The sequence below is a fragment of the Macaca mulatta genome, chromosome 3 (assembly GCF_049350105.2).
Source record: "Macaca mulatta isolate MMU2019108-1 chromosome 3, T2T-MMU8v2.0, whole genome shotgun sequence".
Taxonomy (NCBI): Eukaryota; Metazoa; Chordata; class Mammalia; order Primates; family Cercopithecidae; genus Macaca; species Macaca mulatta.
In genome coordinates, this window is record NC_133408.1 from 175,423,511 (window position 1) to 175,443,564 (window position 20,054).

At 38.8% G+C, this 20,054-nt stretch overlaps 2 protein-coding genes across 3 annotated transcripts in view; both read left to right on the forward strand.

Moving 5' to 3' along the window:
• The window catches only part of LOC144339977 (uncharacterized), a 359,243-nt gene that overhangs the window by 273,680 nt on the left and 65,509 nt on the right, over positions 1-20,054 (forward strand). The window lies entirely within an intron of this gene.
• Positions 1-20,054, forward strand: part of NUP205 (nucleoporin 205) — a 93,185-nt gene that overhangs the window by 35,544 nt on the left and 37,587 nt on the right. For both annotated transcript variants that reach the window (XM_028846334.2, XM_015134978.3), the window contains exons 13-22: positions 734-916; positions 3,560-3,610; positions 4,186-4,395; positions 7,787-7,886; positions 8,287-8,424; positions 10,046-10,235; positions 11,565-11,685; positions 13,363-13,444; positions 13,950-14,114; positions 14,443-14,567. In XM_028846334.2, the coding sequence (XP_028702167.1) occupies positions 734-916; positions 3,560-3,610; positions 4,186-4,395; positions 7,787-7,886; positions 8,287-8,424; positions 10,046-10,235; positions 11,565-11,685; positions 13,363-13,444; positions 13,950-14,114; positions 14,443-14,567 (1,365 nt within the window). The remainder of the gene's footprint in view (positions 1-733; positions 917-3,559; positions 3,611-4,185; positions 4,396-7,786; positions 7,887-8,286; positions 8,425-10,045; positions 10,236-11,564; positions 11,686-13,362; positions 13,445-13,949; positions 14,115-14,442; positions 14,568-20,054) is intronic.

Here is a 20,054-nt window from a genome sequence, read left to right on the forward strand (position 1 = left end):
ATTTCTCACTGAATTAAAATGGAGATGGGAGGGGAGGATAGGGAAGGGTTAGTTAACATACAAAGTAACACATAGAGAAGAAGAAAGTTCTAGTGTTCTGTGGCACTACAGGGTGAATATAACTAGCAGTAATTCATTGTATATGTTCAAAAGCCAGAAGAGAAGATTTTGAATGTTCCCAACACAAAGAAATGAGAAATGTTAGATGATGGGTATCCTAATTACCTTGATTTGATCATTACATATTGTATACATGTATCAAAATATGACTGTACCCTGTAAATATATATAGTTATTACATATCAACGAAAAATGAAAAAAAGTTATGATACTTGATACTGTATATCTCCATATTTTCGAGAAAAGGACAAGATTTTTTTTCATTCATACTTTATATTGCAGTATAATATATTGTTCCAGAAAGGATTTAAGATGCCTAGGTAAGATTTATCCAACCCTTGCAGACCGTTTATCTTTGTATTATTTCTCATACTTGGAACTGCAAAAGTAATTCTACAAAGTCTATTTCTCCTCCAGTTTTTTACTTTGAATGAATGAGTGACCTGATTTGATGTGTTGGTAGACTTCAAACATAAATGATAGGCTTATTTTTGTTTTAGTATATATTAAACCTATGAGGACTCAGTATAAATGATAGCAATTTAGATGATTGCTGGTCATTTTCTTAACTTTTAAAAATGGGAAGTCTTGTTCTTTTTGTGTCAATTCTTAGAGTGAAAATGCTCGCTTGGCACTCTGTGAACACCCTCAGTGGACCCCTGTTGTGGTGATTCTGGGACTCCTCCAATGCAGTATTCCCCCTGTCCTAAAAGCTGAGCTACTGAAGACACTCGCAGCTTTTGGAAAATCTCCTGAAATTGCTGCTTCCCTCTGGCAGTCATTGGAATACACTCAGGTAGGGCTCTGAAGTCCCATATTTATATTATCCCAATGTGGAAAGTTGGGCTTGATAATACCGTAGAAGCAAGAGCATTCGATTGGAATTTATAGTACATCATGAACATCCCCACTAGAGTTACGGTTTAGGGACTGAGCATAGCAATAGAAACTAATAGACTTGGGTTTTTTCTTAGATTGGTTGATAACTTCACTAGATTACCAGAGATTGGTTCTTCATGTACTGTACCTCTCTGAAGACCTTATTTTTCAATGTCTATAAGATATTACTAGATGGACAGAATTCCTCCACTCTGTCTTTAAACCAGGCTGATGTAAGCCCTCACAAGTCACCTGCACTCATTAAATGTGGGGAATGTTTGTTTTTCTTATCTGCTCTTTCCTGCCCTGTACCAGAAGAGTGAAGTATCTCTATATAGCTACATGGTCACTGGGGTTGTTTTTCCATTAAAGGGCAGGTGTAACTGTCAAGTTTGCACATAATTTTTTTTTTTTTTTTTTTTTAAAGACAGGGTCTCGCTCTGTTGGCAAGGATGGAGTGAGTGCAGTTGTGTGATCTCAGCTCACTGCAGCTTCCACCTCCCGGATTCAAGTGATTCTTGTGCCTCAGCCTCCTAAGTAGCTGGGATTACAGGCTTGCGCTACCATGCCCTGCTAATTTTTGTATTTTTAGTAGAGATGGCGTTTTGTCATGTTGTCCAGGCTGGTCTTGAACTCCTGGCTTCAAGTGATCTGCCCTCCTTGGCCTCCCAAAGTGCTGGGATTACAGGTGTGAACCACCACACCTAACCTGCAGAGAAATTTTAACAGCATTTAGAATACTTTTTATTGGTGTTTATGAAGGTTTATTTCCAGGACCATAATCTTAACTTTGGGCAGAAAGGGAATGTTACAGTTTGATTTTTTGACTTCCGTACCCTGAGGGAATGTACCTATGCTGATATGGGGAAGTAAATGGATGATATAATGTTTGAAGTCTCCTTAACTTCAAAATTGTTAACATTCTTTTCTCTAAAGATAAGCTCCGTTAAAAATTTTCTATCAGGTATAATTATTTTATATGTGATAAAATAAAAAAGGAAAATACAGATGCGCTTTATAGACGTATCTCTAGGAAAATGGTTAGGTGGGATTATATCTGTCTTGGAAGTAATACAACTTAAGAGAGTCTGAGATTCTAACTCATTATTCATAGAAGCAAAAATTTTTTTTTTTAAGATGGAGTTTTGCTCTTGTTGCCCAGGCTGGAGTGCAATGGTGTGATCTCGGCTCACTGCAACCTCCGCCTCCTGGGTTCAAGCGATTCTCCTGCCTCAGCCTCCCGAGTAGCTGGGATTACAGGCATGCACCACCACACCTGGCTAATTTTGTATTTTTAGTAGACACGGGGTTTCTCCATGTTGGTTAGGCTGGTCTTGAACTCCTGACCTCAGGTGATCTGCCTGCCTTGGCCTCCCAAAGTGCTGGGATTACAGGCATGAGCCACCATGCCCAGCCGGAAGCAACCATTTTGAAGCAGTGAAGTACTCTAGATTATTTTCTAACATATGTATCCTGAAGATGTTATTGATACTTTGTTAACATAATAATTAACGGAGTTGGGGTTTGCTGAGAGGCTGAGTAACTTTTGGCTTACTATTGATACTTCACCTTTTGATTCCTGAGTGTACCAATACTTACTAGTGTCTTACAGGCTTAGTGCTTCTTTACACCTGAAATCAAATGTGATTGGGTTTAGACATTTGTATCCTTAGAGCAACACTATTGTTTTTAAAGGATTCTACCTAATTAGTATACTTTTGATTTGCAAGAAAGTAAAGTATCATGACAGCAGCATTATTTATTATACCATAAACTACTTAGGCCCATATCAAGGTCTGGACAGAACATCTTAAGTCAAAACTTCAGCCTCCTTTAACAAACCCGTTCTTAAGAAGTTTATTGGCTGGGCGCAGTGACTCACACCTGTAATCCCAGCACTTTGGGAGGCCAAGGCGGGCGGATCACCTGAGGTCAGAAGTTTGAGACCAGCCTGGCCAACATGGTGAAACCTTGTCTCTACTAAAAGTACAAAAAAAAAAAAAATTAACTGGGTATGGTGACACATGCCTGTAGTCCCAGCTACTTGGGAAGCTGAGGCAGGAGAATTGCTTGAGCCCAGGAGACGGCGGTTGCAGTGAGCTGAGATCATGCCACTGTACTCCAGCCTGGCCGACAGAGCGAGACTCTGTCTCAAAAGAAAAAAAAAAAAGGAAAGAGAAAAAGAAGTTTACTTTTTGGGTTTTTTGTGCCATCAGTAGGATTAGTTAACAGTCCAATATCTTGAACACTGGTGAGATTTCATCCCATAAATCCTTTTTAAAGATTCATTTCCTAGAATATCTGAGAGGAAATTTGCTGGAAAAATGTCTTGTGTGTTCTTAGAAACTACCAATTTTTAGAACCCCAGGCAGTCAAAAGTTCTATCGCAACCTGACAGAACTGCTAACGAAAGTCCATCCAGGGACTAATTGATTGTCTTTTTAATGGACGTTGTGAGATCTGTGGGTCCAGTGGGATATGTGAATATTATATTGCAAAGCCACTAATATTCATTGATGAATAAGGAGTGCTTCTGACATCTACTTCTTACTATTTTAAGATACTGCAGACTGTGAGGATTCCAAGCCAGAGGCAAGCTATTGGTATTGAGGTAAAGTTTTCCTTTTAGTTTAAATGCTAATTCATTCATGCATGTAATGATAAGAAGTCTATGAATCATTCTTACCCTTTTATGTTTCCATAATTTTCAAATTTAATGTATTTTTATTTGAAGGGTTTTCTAATCAGTGTTGAAATAGAGATGAAACTTTTAATAAAAGGAACCAAAATATTTAGTGTTTGAGAGTTAGAAAAGGATGTTACATGGCAGCCATCCAAATGGAAAGTTCTTGATTTTAACTCAATTTAATTAGATTACTTGAGTCAACCTGAAATGAGAATTGTTTTCTTTTCTCTCTAATTCTCCCTCTCTTTTAAAAGAAACTTTAAAGATTTCTGTTTTTAATTCAAGTTTGGGGACAATAAGTGGGAATTTGGAGTTCTTCCATCTGACTCATCTGGATTCATGTAGTACTTTTTTATCTTTTCCTCTAAATGAAAAACAGAAATATCTGTTATGTCTTTTGGTGTGAGTTAGCACTATTAATAAGTTAATGTCTGCATAATACTCTGCACTTCATAGCTAATAGTTTTTATTACCAAGTTTTCTTTCTTTTTATTTGGAAGGTTGAACTAAATGAAATAGAATCCCGGTGTGAAGAGTACCCGTTGACTCGGGCCTTTTGCCAGCTCATTAGTACCCTGGTGGAGAGCTCATTTCCTTCTAATTTGGGTGCTGGACTGCGGCCCCCTGGCTTTGACCCTTATTTGCAGTTCCTTAGAGACTCTGTGTTTCTACGATTCCGTACGAGAGCTTACCGGAGAGCAGCTGAAAAGGTTATGTTCAGAGAAAAACTTTTATCTCCTTATGCATTTCCTGCTTTTCTTTTATCAGAAGTATACGGTGCTAAATTCATGTTAGCTTTTGAAAGGGGGTAAAATTCACAGTCTTTATTTTGAAATATCTATGGTCTGATTAGTTTATGTGCACTAAAAAATAAATTTGATCATGAAAACCCAAGCACTGACATTAGTCATCATTAATCTAATCGATAGGAGTTCATATTCAGATCCTTTTTGACTGAAATGGAACAAAAAATGTCACATTTGTTGGAAACACACTACTACTGCTAATTGGAATGGTTTAGGTTAGGGATTGAAATAAGTTTAAACTTGCACACCAGTTTCTATTGATTAGTGGCACTGGATTGTGGAGTATTGGCTTAGGGGGAAGGAGTATTGTAATCCATTAGGCATGTCTGCCATGGATAGAGGCTGAGAGAGCACTGATCTTTATGACACATTTGCTCTAGTTGCAAGACACTAACCAGTGAGCTTATATATATCATTTTATATAATTCCAATATTACCATGAGGCAGGTACTATTTAATATTCCCGTTTTACAGATGGAGGCTTAGCAAGGTTAAGGAACTTGCCTAAGGTCCAGGACCAGGATTTGAACCTAGGACTCTGATTCCAGATCCAAGCTCATAACCACTAAGCTATGTAAGAGACTCTTCTAGGTTCTGATGTAATTCACGTTAGTCTATAATACTGTTTATTAACCTTAAATAATACTCTTGGTTGTATCTTATAGGAACATTTCTGCTTTATTTTGGTAGTTGGCTGTTTTTGACCCTGTTGGGTTTTTTTGTGTTGTATTAATGATGATAAACATAATTTAGTTAATGCAAATTTGGAGAAATTAGGAAAATACAAAAAATATAAGAAAAAGGCCAGGTACAGTGGCTTACGCCTGTAATTCCAGCACTTTGAGAGACCGAGACGGGTAGATCACTTGAGGTCAGGAGTTCCAGACCAGCCTGACCAAACTGGTGAAACGCTGTCTCTACAAAAGTACAAAAATTAGCTAGGCATGGTGGCGCACAGCTATAATCCCAGCCACTTGGGAGGCTGAGGCAGGATAATTGCTTCAACCAGGGAGGCAGAGGTTGCAGTGAGCCGAGATCATGCCACTGCACTCCAGCCTGGGCAGCAGAGCGAGACTCCATCTGAAAAAAAATATATATATATATATATTTATATGTATGTGTGTGTGTATATATATGTGTGTGTGTGTATATATGTATATGAAGAAATGATACCATCCTTAATTTTGTTGCCAAGGGAAGAATAACTACTTTTAGTCTTTTTTTTAATGCCTGTACACTTAATTAACATTTGAGATAATTAGTTATATTACTTTGTGTTTCTTTTTTGTCGACTTAGCATCATGGGGATTTTTTTTCATATCCTAGGATATTCTTTGAAAATAGTCTTTTTAGGCTGGGTGCGGTGGCTCACACCTGTAATCCCAGCACTTTGGGAGGCCAAGGCGGGTGGATCACAAGGTCAGGAGATCAATACCATCCTGGCTAACACGGTGAAACCCTGTCTCTACTAAAAATACAAAAAAATTAGCCGGGAATGGTGGCGGGCGCCTGTAGTCTCAGCTACTCAGGAAACTGAGGCAGGAGAATGGTGTGAACCCGGGATGCGGAGCTGGCAGTGAGCCGAGACCACACCACTGCATTCCAGCCTGGGTGACAGAGCAAGACTCTGTCTCAAAAAAAAAAAAAGAAAAGAAAATAGTCTTTTTAGTGACTACATAAAACCTATTACTTGTATCTAGCATAGTTTCTTCACTGACCTGTCATTGGATATAGCTTGTTTTTGATATTTAGACACAAATAATTTAAGTTCTTTTTTTTGTCAATTGCATTAGCATTTTGGCTTGCCAGGTTGTAAAAATGAACACTGAGATGGAGTATAAATTTTACTTAAGCTCTAGAACAACCTTGTTGACATATATTTCCTGATGGGAAGAAAACAATCACAGCAACCATGCCTCATGAATAAAGTCATTTCAGATGAATAATGAGTGCTGATAATTACAGCACTCATTTCATCAAAATGTTCTGGTACTTTTTTTACAGTTGTTTTAAATGTCTTACATGCTTTTTCTTAAAAAGATCATTGTGATCTGAGTGTTTAGAGCATTAGTCAGCCATATTCTCTCCAGATGCCATCACTTTTCACCCATGCAGAGCCACACTTCAAGTGTTGCTGCTTTTCCCTAGCTGCCATTCATTTCAGTCCACCCCTACTTACTCTAAAAAATTTTCCCTCAATGTTGTGAATTTGTTTTACTTGAAAGTGTTCTTAAGATCTAATTTATATGACTATTTTAGGACACTAGCTGCTCACACAAACAGTGCTTTGGATTGAGATAAATAACAAGGTGTTAGAGGTAATCAGTATGTTTACCAGTCCTAAATCCATTATTATGTGGTAATATGCCTTTTTTATTTAAATAAATTTTTTTGAACATTTTGGAAAGTGCAAAACAGTGAATAATATAAAAATAATGAAAAAGTCACTTTATAGTCCCATTTTTTAACTCAGCCTTGATACAATTAATGTGCAGTGGAAATAATAATTTTAAAATAGTAATTCAAAAAACCACCCTGTCTACAATGACCAGCACAGTCTTATTAAAATTCTATGTAGTGGAGTTTTTAAGCAAAGTTTTAATTTTACTGGCTATGCGGTTGTATATAATTTTTTTGGCATAGGTATTTTTCTTTACTGGTACATAGCTTTTAAATACATTTTGAACAAGAAGGCGATAATGGGATTATTTGGGGCAAGCCTACCAGTGATTGTGTCTTCTTACCTTCTTTGACTATAGCCATGGATGGAACCCTGGTCTAAGAACGAGAAGGCCTGGGCTCGACTTTCAGCCTGTTTGCTGCCAGACTTTATGGTCTTGGGGAATTCATTCACTGCTTTGAGCTTCACTTGCTTCACTTATAAGGAGTTTAGATGAGATGATTTCTCAGTTTCCATGCAGCCGAGCATCTTAGAGAAAATGTGAAATATTTGGCACTTGAAAAGTGTCCAAATTTGATGTTTAATTATAAATTGAATATGACTAGATACTAAATGTTGTCAATGTATTAATGAATTCCAAACATCTCCTATAAAAATATATCTTTAAGAATAATGAATTCAAAATATTTTACCTTGAAAATGAGCCAATTCATTATCTTTTAGCAAAATAAAGCAACATGAATTGGGATTTCTATATTGCTTAGCCTAAGTGAATAAAGTAGATAAGAAACTTCACTCATTTACTGGCAAAAGAAGGGCAAAGAGGGAAAAGCCTTGCAAGGCCACCACCTTGGTCTGTTTTATTGTTGTTGACATATTTGTATCTTTCTATAGTGGGAAGTTGCTGAGGTGGTTTTGGAGGTGTTTTATAAATTGCTCAGAGATTATGAGCCTCAGCTTGAAGATTTTGTAGACCAGTTTGTGGAACTACAAGGTAATTTAATTCTGTCACTTTCAAATAAGGTATCAATTATTTATAATTTATAAATTATGACTATGTGATACATAAATTTAAAATTATACTTTTAAATTAGAATTTAATCTTTTGTTTCATTGTTTTGATCATTTTAATTTTTCTGTTCAAGAGAAAAAATTATTGAATGGAAGATCAAGAACACTGCATTACAGTTTCTTTAATGAGTTAACAGAATAGTTGACTAATTGCTTCATGCAGATTCGCCCTTAGGAGAATTACTGTTGTGTTTCTAAATTGAAACTTGCCTTTATCTATTTAGATGCCATCTAATTTATAAGTCTCATACATTTCTTATAAATCAAGGGTGTGACAAAAATACTAACCCATCATCTCTTGGAAAATGTTATGTTCTATTTAGGAGAAGAAATCATAGCCTATAAGCCACCTGGATTTAGTCTGATGTATCATCTGCTGAATGAGTCACCAATGTTGGAGCTTGCTCTCAGTTTACTGGAAGAAGGAGTTAAGCAGCTTGACACCTATGCCCCCTTTCCTGGTATATACTTAAAAGTCTTCATGTCTTGCAAACAGTTTTGATGTTTTCATCTTTTGTAAACTGAGAATTTGAAATAGATGATCTCTTGAGGTCATTTTTCCCTGTAAGATTCTCTCTCTGTATCTGAAGTGGTGTTTTCAATGAATCATTTAAACGAGAGTGTATTGTAAGTAAAAACAGACTAAAGTACAGAGAGATTCTCAGTGTAACTGTGTTTCACTGCAGGGTCTTTTGTAAGTGAAATGATCTTTCTATCATTTTAACATCTTTAACATCCCCAACTTTAAAATACTTTTTTGTCCATCGCCCCCCCTCCCTCCCCATAATTTTTTTTTTTTTTTTGAGACGGAGTCTCGCTCTGCAGCCCAGGCTGGAGTGCAGTGGCCGGATCTCAGCTCACTGCAAGCTCCGCCTCCCAGGTTCACGCCATTCTCCTGCCTCAGCCTCCCAAGTAGCTGGGACTACAGGCGCCCGCCACCTCGCCCAGCTAGTTTTTTGTATTTTTTTTAGTAGAGACGGGGTTTCACTGTGTTAGCCAGGATGGTCTCGATCTCCTGACCTCGTGATCCGCCCGTCTCGGCCTCCCAAAGTGCTGGGATTACAGGCTTGAGCCACCGCGCCCGGCCATCCCCCCATAATATTTTTAAAAGCATTTACTATAGTGCCTGATACATAGTGGTCAATACATTTTACTTGTTATTATTACCACTAATTATTATTTATTGAGTGCTTACTATGTATTTGGCTCTTTTAAAAGCACATCGCATATATTAATGCATTCAATCTATTCAAAAATATGTTAGATCTTATTGTTTTCATTTAAAAAATAAAGAAGCTGAAATACAAAGAAGTTACACTGGCTTTCCCTAGCAAATGTGGGAACTGGGATTTGAACCTAGTCAGTTTGGCTCCAGAGCTCATGCTTTTTACCATGATGCTATATTACCTTTACTTAATGTGGGTATGATCAAAATGAGAAAAGAGATTCTAAACATATGAACAATAACTGTATAGTCAGAATATACAGGTAAGAAACTATAAGAAAAATCAGGCCACAGTTTTAAATTTGGTCAGTAAGATTATGGGTGATCCTTGTTTCTGTTTTCTGCTTTATTTTCCACAATGATTTTGTCTTACTTTAGATCAGAGTTTCTCAATTTTGGCACCATTGACAGTTTGAGCTGAATAATTCTTTGTTGTGGATGATGTCCTGTGTATTGTAAGCTGGATGCCAGTAGCACATTTCCAGTTATGATAACTAGAAGTGCCTCCAGACATTGTCAAATGTCCCTTGGGGCTCAGTCACCCCATTGAGAACCATTGCTCTAAACAATAAGGGAAACGATAAAGGAGAAGTGACTTGAGAATCCATTCCATGGAAGTATTCTGGATTGCAAAATAACAGTAACTTGCCTAGATGAATGGTTTTGTGAAGTTGGAATTGAAAGTTTGAAACAATGAGAGCTTAAGTCTCTAGGTTTTGCTGCTGAAAGTTGGAAACAAGAGTCTAAATCTCTAGATTTGGAAATCTAAAACTTATCATTTGTCTTGTTTTCCCAAGAATTGACTGTGAGTTTTTAAGATAAATTTAGAACTTTCTAACTTTATTTTTGGTTGATAGGGAAAAAACACCTGGAGAAAGCAGTACAGCATTGCCTTGCACTTCTCAATCTTACTCTGCAAAAGGAAAATCTTTTTATGGACCTTCTAAGAGAAAGTCAACTGGCTCTAATAGTCTCTCCTTTAGAACAGCTTTTGCAGGGAATTAATCCCAGAACTAAGAAGGCAGATAATGTGGTAAACATTGCCAGGTAAGTTACCTTTGTAGGTAGAGAAATGAAATAAACAGATAGACATTCTAGCTTTGATTTTCAAATCTGGTTAGATATCTAGTGCATTACTTTTTTTTCTTTTTGCCTCATTTTACTTTTTTTTTTTGAGACAGAGTCTCGCTCTGTCGCCCAGGCTGGAGTGCAGTAGCATGATCTCAGCTCACTGCAACCTCTGCCTCCTGAGTTGAAGTGATTCTCCTGCCTCAGCCTCCTGAGTAGCTGGGATTACAGGTGAGCACCACCATGCTCGGCTAATTTTTGTATTTTTAGTAGAGACGGGGTTTCACCATGTTGGTCAGGCTGGTCTCGAACTCCTGACCTCATGATCCGCCAGCCTCAGCCTCCCAAAGTGCTGGGATTATAAGCGTGAGCCACTGCGCCTGGCCTCATTTTACTCTTGCCTTCTCTAGCTACCCTGATGTTAATTACTCTGAACCTTACAATTTCTTCCATGTTCTAAAAATCCAAGTCTTTTTTTTTTTTTTTTTGGAGACAGAATTTCGCTCTGTCACCCAGACTGGAGTGCAGTGCTGCAATCTTGGCTCACTGTAATCTTCACCTCCCAGGCTCAGGTGATTCTCCCACCTCAGCCTCCCAGGTATCTGGGACTATAGATGTGCACCTCCACACCCAGCTAATTTTTGTATTTTTAGTAGAGATGGGCTTTCACCATATTGGCCAGTCTGGTCTCAAACTTCTGACCTCAAGCAATCTGCCCACCTCAGCCTCCCAAAGTGGTGGGATTACAGGATTACAGGTGTGAGCCACCGTGCCCAACCGAAATCTCTAAGTCGAAAATGACAATATTGTCTGTCTCCTGTAGGGAAACTAGGTGTTTGGAGGATGGGGCTGGACAGGAAGCAAACTTGGCACAGAAAACTTGAGCTTTCTGGTGGTTTAATATGCCATGGCTTGTAGAAGCATCACCCCAATCTCTGCTTTCAGTGCCGCATGGCATTTTCCCTGTGTGTGTATGTTTGTGTCTGAATTTACCCTTTTTATGAGGACACCAGTCATATTTTATTAGGGCCCTCCTTAATGACCTCGTCTGAACTTTGACTATGTATGCAAAGACCCTACTTTCAAATAAGGTCACTGGGTTAGCCAGACTTTACATAAGGATTTTGGGGCCAAGGACATGATTCGACCCCTAACAGACTGCATCTGTTTAGAAGGGGACAACTTTTTCTAATTTACCTCAAAGTGCTGTATGGGCAGGGGAAGCCCTGGTTCTAAATTTTCTTTATTGGGAATAGTGAGACACCAAAAATTTTATCGCTGTTCCTCAAATGTTTTCTTTTTTTAAAGATACTTGTATCATGGCAATACTAATCCAGAATTGGCTTTTGAAAGTGCCAAGATCCTCTGTTGTATCTCTTGCAACTCTAATATTCAGATAAAGTTGGTTGGAGATTTCACACATGACCAGGTAACTGATTTTGTTGCTATTGTTATTTTTTGGTGCATTGTGCATTTTGACTATATATGAAAGTTATAGTGTCTATAGAGGTATCATATTCTTGGTTGTGGAAAAATTCATTAAGAGTAAGTATATTTCTATAGGATGGGTGAAAACCTACCCACAAACTTGGCTATAACTTATCTTTGAAGATGATGCTATTCGCAGTGTTACTGCATATATTATAGTATGTGACTATATAGCCTAACACAACCACTGCTACTCTAGGCACGTTTAAAATTATTAGGTTTGCTGTAACTTGTTTGTTTACTGCTCCCGACCTGTCAGTTGCCTGTGTTCTAAGTGAGCCTCTGCAGTTCTGAATATCTCGTTGTTGTAAGTTGTCTACTTCACTGGTTTTCTTGTGATCCACCTGTGTGTCACTTCATTTGATAACACTGCAGAGTGTTTTTAGGAGTTCCTCTTTTTATTCATTTTATAATAGTTCTGTTCACTGAATACCTACAATTGCTGAATCTGCTTTTTTTCTTTATGAACATTTCATCCCATTGTTTTTATGTTGGCAGTCACTGTTTTAGCTAGTTGAAGAATTTTTATTTTTCTTCTTTTGATACAGGAACTCGCTCTGTCACCCAGGCTGGAGTGCAGTGGCACAATCTCAGCTCACTGCAGCCTCTGCCCCCAGGCTCAAGCGATCCTACAGGCGCATGCCACCACACCCAGCTAGTTTTTTTGTATTTTTTTGTAGAGACAAGATTTTACCATGTTGCCCAGGCTGGTCTTGAATTCTAGAGCTCAAGCAGTGTGCCCACCTCGGCCTCCCAAAGTGCTGGGATTACAGGCGTGAGCCACCGTGCCTGGCCTCGTTGAAGGATTTTGTTGTGTAGTCCTTCATAGAGTCCCTATTTTGAAATAAGGACTTTTCTGGCATGTTGATGGCATAGATCTTCTTTTGTGTTATAGTCCCTCACATCTAGTACCTTTAGTATCCCTAGATACTACTATCTGTCAGTAGTAACCTCTAGTTGTGATTACTTAAATGACTCCACTTATTTCTAAGTTCCCTTTGGAGTGGTGGTACCACCCATCATGAGAACCACTATAAGTGTAAATCTCATCTGTGGCTTACGGATGAGGTTTATGAAACCATGTGATAATCAGGGGATGCTATAGGTTTTTGATGTGCTGATTTTTTTTGGTTGATTTTGGTGTAAATTATTATTACTGATTTAACATCCTCCTAGATTATTAAAGGCAAAATCAGCTCAGAAATAGAAAACGAGTGATAAGTAATACATTTCTAAAGAGAGAAGATGAAAATTTTATTTTACGTTTTAGTTAAGATCTCAAAACATTGACTGTATAATGAAGAGCTCAGTAAACAGCAGTTTCATGTGATTTTTTTTTTTAACTAGCTTGATTCTTTGGGAAGGAAAATTAGGAAGCAAGTTTTGAAATCAATAAATTTATAAAACTTTTGTTTCTTTAATTATTTTTATGGAGAGCTAAATTATGGCAACTTAAGGAACTGAGTTTTCTATTAAAAATGTAACTAAAATGTAAATACCTAAGCAGATTTGCCTATTTTTCTTTATGGATGAATGTTTATACATATATCAATCACAGTTTTTCTAATATTTAGAAACCTGTAGTAATTTGTCATTTTTTACCTTCATGTTACTTCAGAGTATAAGTCAGAAACTAATGGCTGGATTTGTGGAGTGTTTGGATTGTGAAGATGCAGAAGAATTTGTACGTCTGGAAGAGGGTATGCGTTAGATTAATGTGCATACATGCATTCTTTTACTTTTTATATATGCTTAATTTAAAGAAAGCATTTGTAATTGTTAACTGTTTAGTGATGGTGTAAGAGAAATTGAGAATTTGCTAGAATACAGGTTGAGAATACAAAGTTCAGAATAAAATCTGAAACCTTTTGAGCACCACAGACTTGACTGTCAAAGGAAATGCTCATTGGTTCATTTTGGATTTTGAATTTTTGGATTAGGGATGCTCAACCTGTATAATGCAAATATTCTAAAATTCAAAAAATCTGAAATCTGAAGCACTTCTAGTCCCATACATTTCAGATAAAGGGTACTCATCTTGTAAATTTATAAGGTTTTTAGGATTCTCTTTAAATAAATCTGAAACGAATGTGATAGATAATCAGGCAAATGATCTAAAGAAAACATGGAGATTTGGAATACAAGTTTTGTATTTTTTATTTGACTTATGTTATTTTTCCATTGTTTTGTGATTTCTGCATTAAGGGTCAGATCTTGAAAAGAAATTAGTTGCAATTCGTTATGAAACAAGAATCCACATCTTGAATCTTCTCATTACCTCTCTGGAATGCAATCCACCCAATCTTGCTCTCTACTTGTTGGGCTTTGAATTGAAGAAACCTGTCAGTACTACAAATCTACAAGATCCAGGTATAGCCTAAGACATAAAGGCATTTCTTTCCATCCATATTTGTGTATCCCAGGGGTCATTTATTGCATTCTGGGCTCATGGGATAATTCATTCAAAGAAAAAGTGTATGAAAGGTAAGGTGATGGATGGGTCAGTCCTTAGGGCTTAGAACAAACTGGACAAACTGAGCTATAGAGAATCAGCCTTTATCAATTTTCCATATCAGTATTTGAAAGAGTGTTTACAGTACAGCATATATTTACAGAATTTAACTTTTGAAAAGGCAATCTAAGATTTTAATGCAGAAATTCTAAAAGAAAAGTTGAATTTCTTTTTGGTTTAATGTAGGAGTGTTAGGTTGCCCTCGGACATGCCTTCACGCCATCCTAAACATCTTGGAGAAAGGAACGGAAGGGAGAACAGGCCCAGTGGCAGTGCGAGAATCTCCTCAACTGGCTGAGCTATGTTATCAGGTACACAGAAAACTGGGTTTTGTGGTACTTAATAGAAGAAACTTGACCAGGTACATGAGTACACCACAAATATGACAGTATAACAGTAGGACTTAGTTGAAATGAGTTCATTTAGCAGTTTGACCTGTCTTTCATTTGTGGATAAAATCCATAAAGCACAAACCCCAAGATCTTATAGATCCAAATCTTGTGTTAATCACTTGAAAAATGGAGGAAATAGATTTTTGTGATGGATTTTTACCAGCAGTTTAGAAACTTTTCAACAGTGCTGTGTTTAAAGTAGCTCCTTCTGATGGGTCAGAAGACCTCTGGTTCCCATCTCTGCCCCATGACAGGCAAAGTCACCTTGGGCATGGCATGAAATGTCTCTGAGTCTGAGTTTTTCAATCTGAAATGGACTGTTGAGAGACTTCAATGAGAATGTAAGTGAAAGCACCTTTTTTTTTAAGATGGGGTCTCACTGTCACCCAGGCTGGAGTGCAGTGGTGTGATCACAGCTCATCGTAGCCTCAACCTCCCCTGGATCAGATGATCCTCTACCTCAGCCTTCCAGGTAGCTGGTACTATATGTGTGTCCCACCATGCCTGACTAATTTTTGTGTTTTTAGTAGAGATGGTGTTTTGCCACGTTGCCCAGGCTGGGAAAGCACTTTTTTTTTTTTTTGATACAGAGTCTCGTTCTGTCACCCAGGCTGGAGTACAGTGGCACGATCTCAACTCACTGCAACCTCCCAGGCTCAAGCGACTCTCCTGCCTCAGCCTCCCAAGTAACTGGGACTACAGGTATGCACCACCATGCCCAGCAATTTTTGTATTTTTAGTAGAGACAGGGTTTCATCATGTTGGCCAGAATGGTCTCGATCTCTTGACCTTGTGATCCACCTGCCTCGGCCTCCCAAAGTGCTGGGATTAGAGGCATGAGCCACCGTGCCTGGCCAGAAAGCACTTTTTAATAACTAAGTAAATTAAGAAGTCCTATATACAACTATGTTAGGTGGTAGAATGTCAGATTAAGATTTAAACTATAATGAGGGCTGGGCTTGGGCGCGGTGGCTCATGCCCATAATCCAGCACTTTGGGAGGCTGAGGTGGTCTGGATCACTTGAGGCCAGGAGTTGGCGACCAGCCTGGGAAACATGGCAAAACCTTGTCTCTGCTAAAAATATAAAAATTAGCTGGGCGTGGTGGCATGTGCCTGTAATCCCAGCTACTTGGGAGGCTAGGGTATGAGAATTACTTGAACCCAGAAGGTAGAGGTTGCAGTGAGCCGAGATCATGCCACTGCACTCCAGCTGGGTGGCAAAGTAAGACTGTCTCAAAAAAATAAAAATAAATAAATAAGTAAACTATAATGAGAACTTTCATTTTGCTTGTTCATTTTTGTTTATTTATTGTTTTATTCATTTTATAAGTGTTTTAAGAACTAGGCTTGGCCGGGCGCAATGACTCACGCTTGTAATCCCAGCACTTTGGGAGGCTAAGGTGGGCAGATCACCTGAGGTTAGGAGTTCAAGACCAGCCTGGCCAACATGATGAAACCCCATCTCTACTAAAAATACAAAAAAATTAGCCGGGCGTGGTTGTGGACGCCTGTAATCCCAGCTCCTCAGGAGGCTGAGGCAGGACAATTGCTTGTACCTGGGAGGCAGAGGTTGCAGTGAACCTAGATCATGCCACTGCACTCCAGCCTGGGCAACAAGAGCGAAACTCTGTCTCAAAAAAAAAAAAAAAAAAAAGAACTAGGCTTTATAAGCTGTGACTAATTTCTCAATTTAAGTGTTACCCTAAATTTACATTTTTATGATAAGAAATGGCAGATCATGAGGTCAGGAGATTGAGACCATCCTGGTTAACACGGTAAAACCCCGCCTCTACTAAAAATACAAAAATTAGCCGGGCATGGTGGCAGGCACCTGTAGTCCCAGCTACTTGGGAGGCTGAGGTGGGAGAATGGCGTGAACCCGGTAGGTGGAGCTTGCAGTGAGCCAAGATCACACCACTGCACTCCAGCCTGGGTGACAGAGCAAGATCCTGTCTCAAAAAAAAAAAAAAAAAAAAAGAAATGCATGACTAACCTCTTAGTGTTGGGTTTTTCTTTGTTAATCTCCTGCTTTTCTTTTTGTAATTCTTTGCTATCTTTTCTGTCCTCTGTCCAAACATCCCTTCACTGTAAGTACTGTAGCTAGGTTTTCATATAAATCAAAATTAATTCTTCCTTAATGGGAGAACAAATTTGATGTACGTATTAGCACAGATTTACAGAATTTGATATATAAGTAGAAACAATTGATAAGCTTAACACCTAGGCTAATGGCAGGTAAAGTAAATGAATGAAGCCAGGGTCCAGTTAAGAAGGGAGCCAGGAGGAAGGGAGAATCTGGCGACTGGAGAGCACATGCCTTCCTACTAAACTCTGGCTTATTTTACCATGCCAGAGTGCAGGATTTGTTGGGCCAGATTGTCTGAATTTTTATTTTTATTTATATTTATTAATTTTTAAAAGGATTTGGAAATCTGAATTTTTGTGAAAGTTGTTCTAATTTTTAGAACACTGTACTGGCCAAGGAAAACGTGTCCATACCAGCAGTCTACCAGTTTATAACATACTCTCTGGTTTTTTGTTGTTGTTGCTGTTACTGTTTTTTGAGATGGAGTCTCACTCTATTGCCCAGGCTGGAGTGCAGTGGTGCGATCTCAGCTGTCCGCAACCTCCACCTCCCAGGTTCAAGCGATTCTCCTGCCTCAGCCTCCCAAGTAGCTGGGATTACAGGCATGTGCCATCATGCCTGGCTAATTTTGTATTTTTAGTAGAGACAGGGCTTTAACATGTTGTCCAGGCTGGTCTCGAACTCCTGACCTTAGGCGATCCACCCACCTCAGCCTCCCAGGGTGCTGGGATTACAGGCGTGCACCACCGCGCCTGACCATGACATATGCTCTGTGACCTTGCTACTCAAATATGGCCCAGAGACCAGTATCATCAGCATTATCTCCTAGGAGCTTATTAGTGCAGAATCTCAGGCCCCGCTTTAGACCTGATGAGTCAAGATCTGCATTGTTTACAGAAAGCACTGCTCCATTTATAACTAAATATACTGCTTTTACCTATATGTTTGTGCTTCACCCTGCTTCAGAAAAAAAATTTAAACCTGTAAGTAAGAAGAGCTTGTTAGTTTAAATAAATCTGATTGTAGGAAAGGGAAATGGTCCTTATTGATACCTTCCTTGTCGTGCAACACAAAGGCTTCTGGGTGAAGAAGCTGAGACCAGGCCTGGTGCCTTTGCCCTCTTTTCTTTAAGAACGGAGATTTCTTCTACCTGGTCTTGGAAACCAGGAAGGATATAGGCCACATCTTAGTAAAATGGCTTGTAGTGCTTTTTGAACTCACTTTTTGTGTCCTCCTCTTCTTCTTTTTTTGGTGGGGGGGAATGTTGGAGGACAGAGTCTTGCTCTGTCACCTAGGCTGGATTGCAGTGGTATGGTCTTGGCTCACTGCAACCTCAGTCTCCCAGGTTCAAGTGATTCTGATACCTCAGTCTCCCAAGTAGCTGGGATTACAGGCATCCCCGGGCCACCACGCACGGCTAATTTTTGTATTTTTAGTGGAGATGGGGTTTCCCCATGTTGACCAGGGTGGTCTCAAACTCCTTGCCTCAGGTGATCCGCCTGCCTCGGCCTCCCAAAGTGCTGAGATTACAGGCGTGATTCTCTGTGCCCGGCATTTCTCTTCTAATAGTATTATTTCTTCCACATGTTAGAGTATCTTCTTGTGTTTTAACTTGCTCAGTGATACACCTAACTGATTTTGTTTTGAGAAGTTCAGTATTAGCTTTTTAAGTTTTTGTTTGTTTATAGAATATCAAAACAGTATCAAAACTGTTTGAAAGGTCAATGTACATCTGTAGCAGAACTGCTTACTCTTTCCCTTGTCTTCTCTCTCTCTGTGTATATACATTGTTTATAGTTGTATTTAGTATACATGAAATTTTGTGCCCTTTTTACTCCTCTCTGTATAAACTTTCTGTGCTGCAACAATGTGAATTACATTCAGGTTGTTTCCAGTTTTTTTTTTTTTTACTCAGCTCTAACGAACAAAAATCAGCCAGGCATTGTGGCATGTGCCTGTAATCCCAGCTACTTGGGAGACTGAGGCAAGGTTGTAAATAAATAAATTATCTTTGGTTGTTTTATATTTTTCTTAAGAATATATTTCCAGGCGGGTATGGTGGCTCACACCTGTAATCCCAGCACTTTGGGAGCCTGAGACGGGCGGATCACGAGGTCAGGAGATCAGGACCATCCTGGCTAACACGGTGAAACTCTATCTCTACTAAAAATACAAAAACAAAAAACTAGCCAGGAGTGGTGGTGGGTACCTGTAGTCCCAGCTACTTCTGAGGCACCTGTAGTCCCAGCTACTTCGGAGGCTGAGGCGGGAGAATGGCGTGAACCCAGGAAGTGGAGCTTGCAGTGAGCCGAGATCATGCCACTGCACTCCAGCCTGGGTGACAGAACGAGACTGCATCTCAAAAAAAAAAAAAAAAGAGAATATATTTCCAGACAAGGGTTCATAGTCAGTTCTTGTTATTCACAGTAGTTGTGTTTTATAAAGTCATTGTGAACATTGAATTGGTGAATTCATTGCCCCTGTGGAAAATACAGGCTAGGATTCCTACAAGCTTCTGGTTCCAACATTCTTGTCAACTGATGAATTCATAATCATGTTTTATGTGTGTTTCTGTTTAAAGACACCTTACTTCATGTAGTTGATTCATTAACATTAAACTCATAGCCAACAGCACTATAACTCAGCCTCAATGAAATGTATCTAATGTAGTATTTTATCTGAAAGGCATATCACAGCCTTTTTGCACTTAGGAACACGAGGCAGCATTTCAGCACTATGTTTGGGGGCTGTTTTAAACAGCAAAATCAACAAGCACAAAAATGCAAAAACTGTGGCACTAAATAGACCATTTAAAGGACACTTTTTATAGTATGATAGCTGGAACAGGAAAAGCATTGCTTCATTTGAGAGCATGAGAGTTGGGTGACTGCAGTTTGTAGCTATTCTACCTCCTGCACATGAGGGACCATGGAAGCACTGCAAGTATCGATTTGGGGATTATAAATAAATTTTAGCATGTTAGGTGAATTTGTAAATATGGAATCTGAAAATAATGAAGATTGACTGTCGGGTCAAAGGCTATGAAGTGTTTGACTTTAGATTTTAATTCACAAGTAGTCATAACAATTATACTAGGTACTAACAGTGCTCAGAATAAAGATGTCTAAAGTGCCTGGTACATGGAAAACATCTAATAAATGTTCATATTAGCCACGCATGGCGGTATGCAATTACTGTAGTCCCAGCTACTTGGGAGGCTGAGCTGGGAGGATCCCTTGAGCCCAGGAGGTCGAGGCTGCAGTGAGCTGTGATTGCACCACTGTACTCCAACCTGGGTGACAGAATGAGACCCTGACTC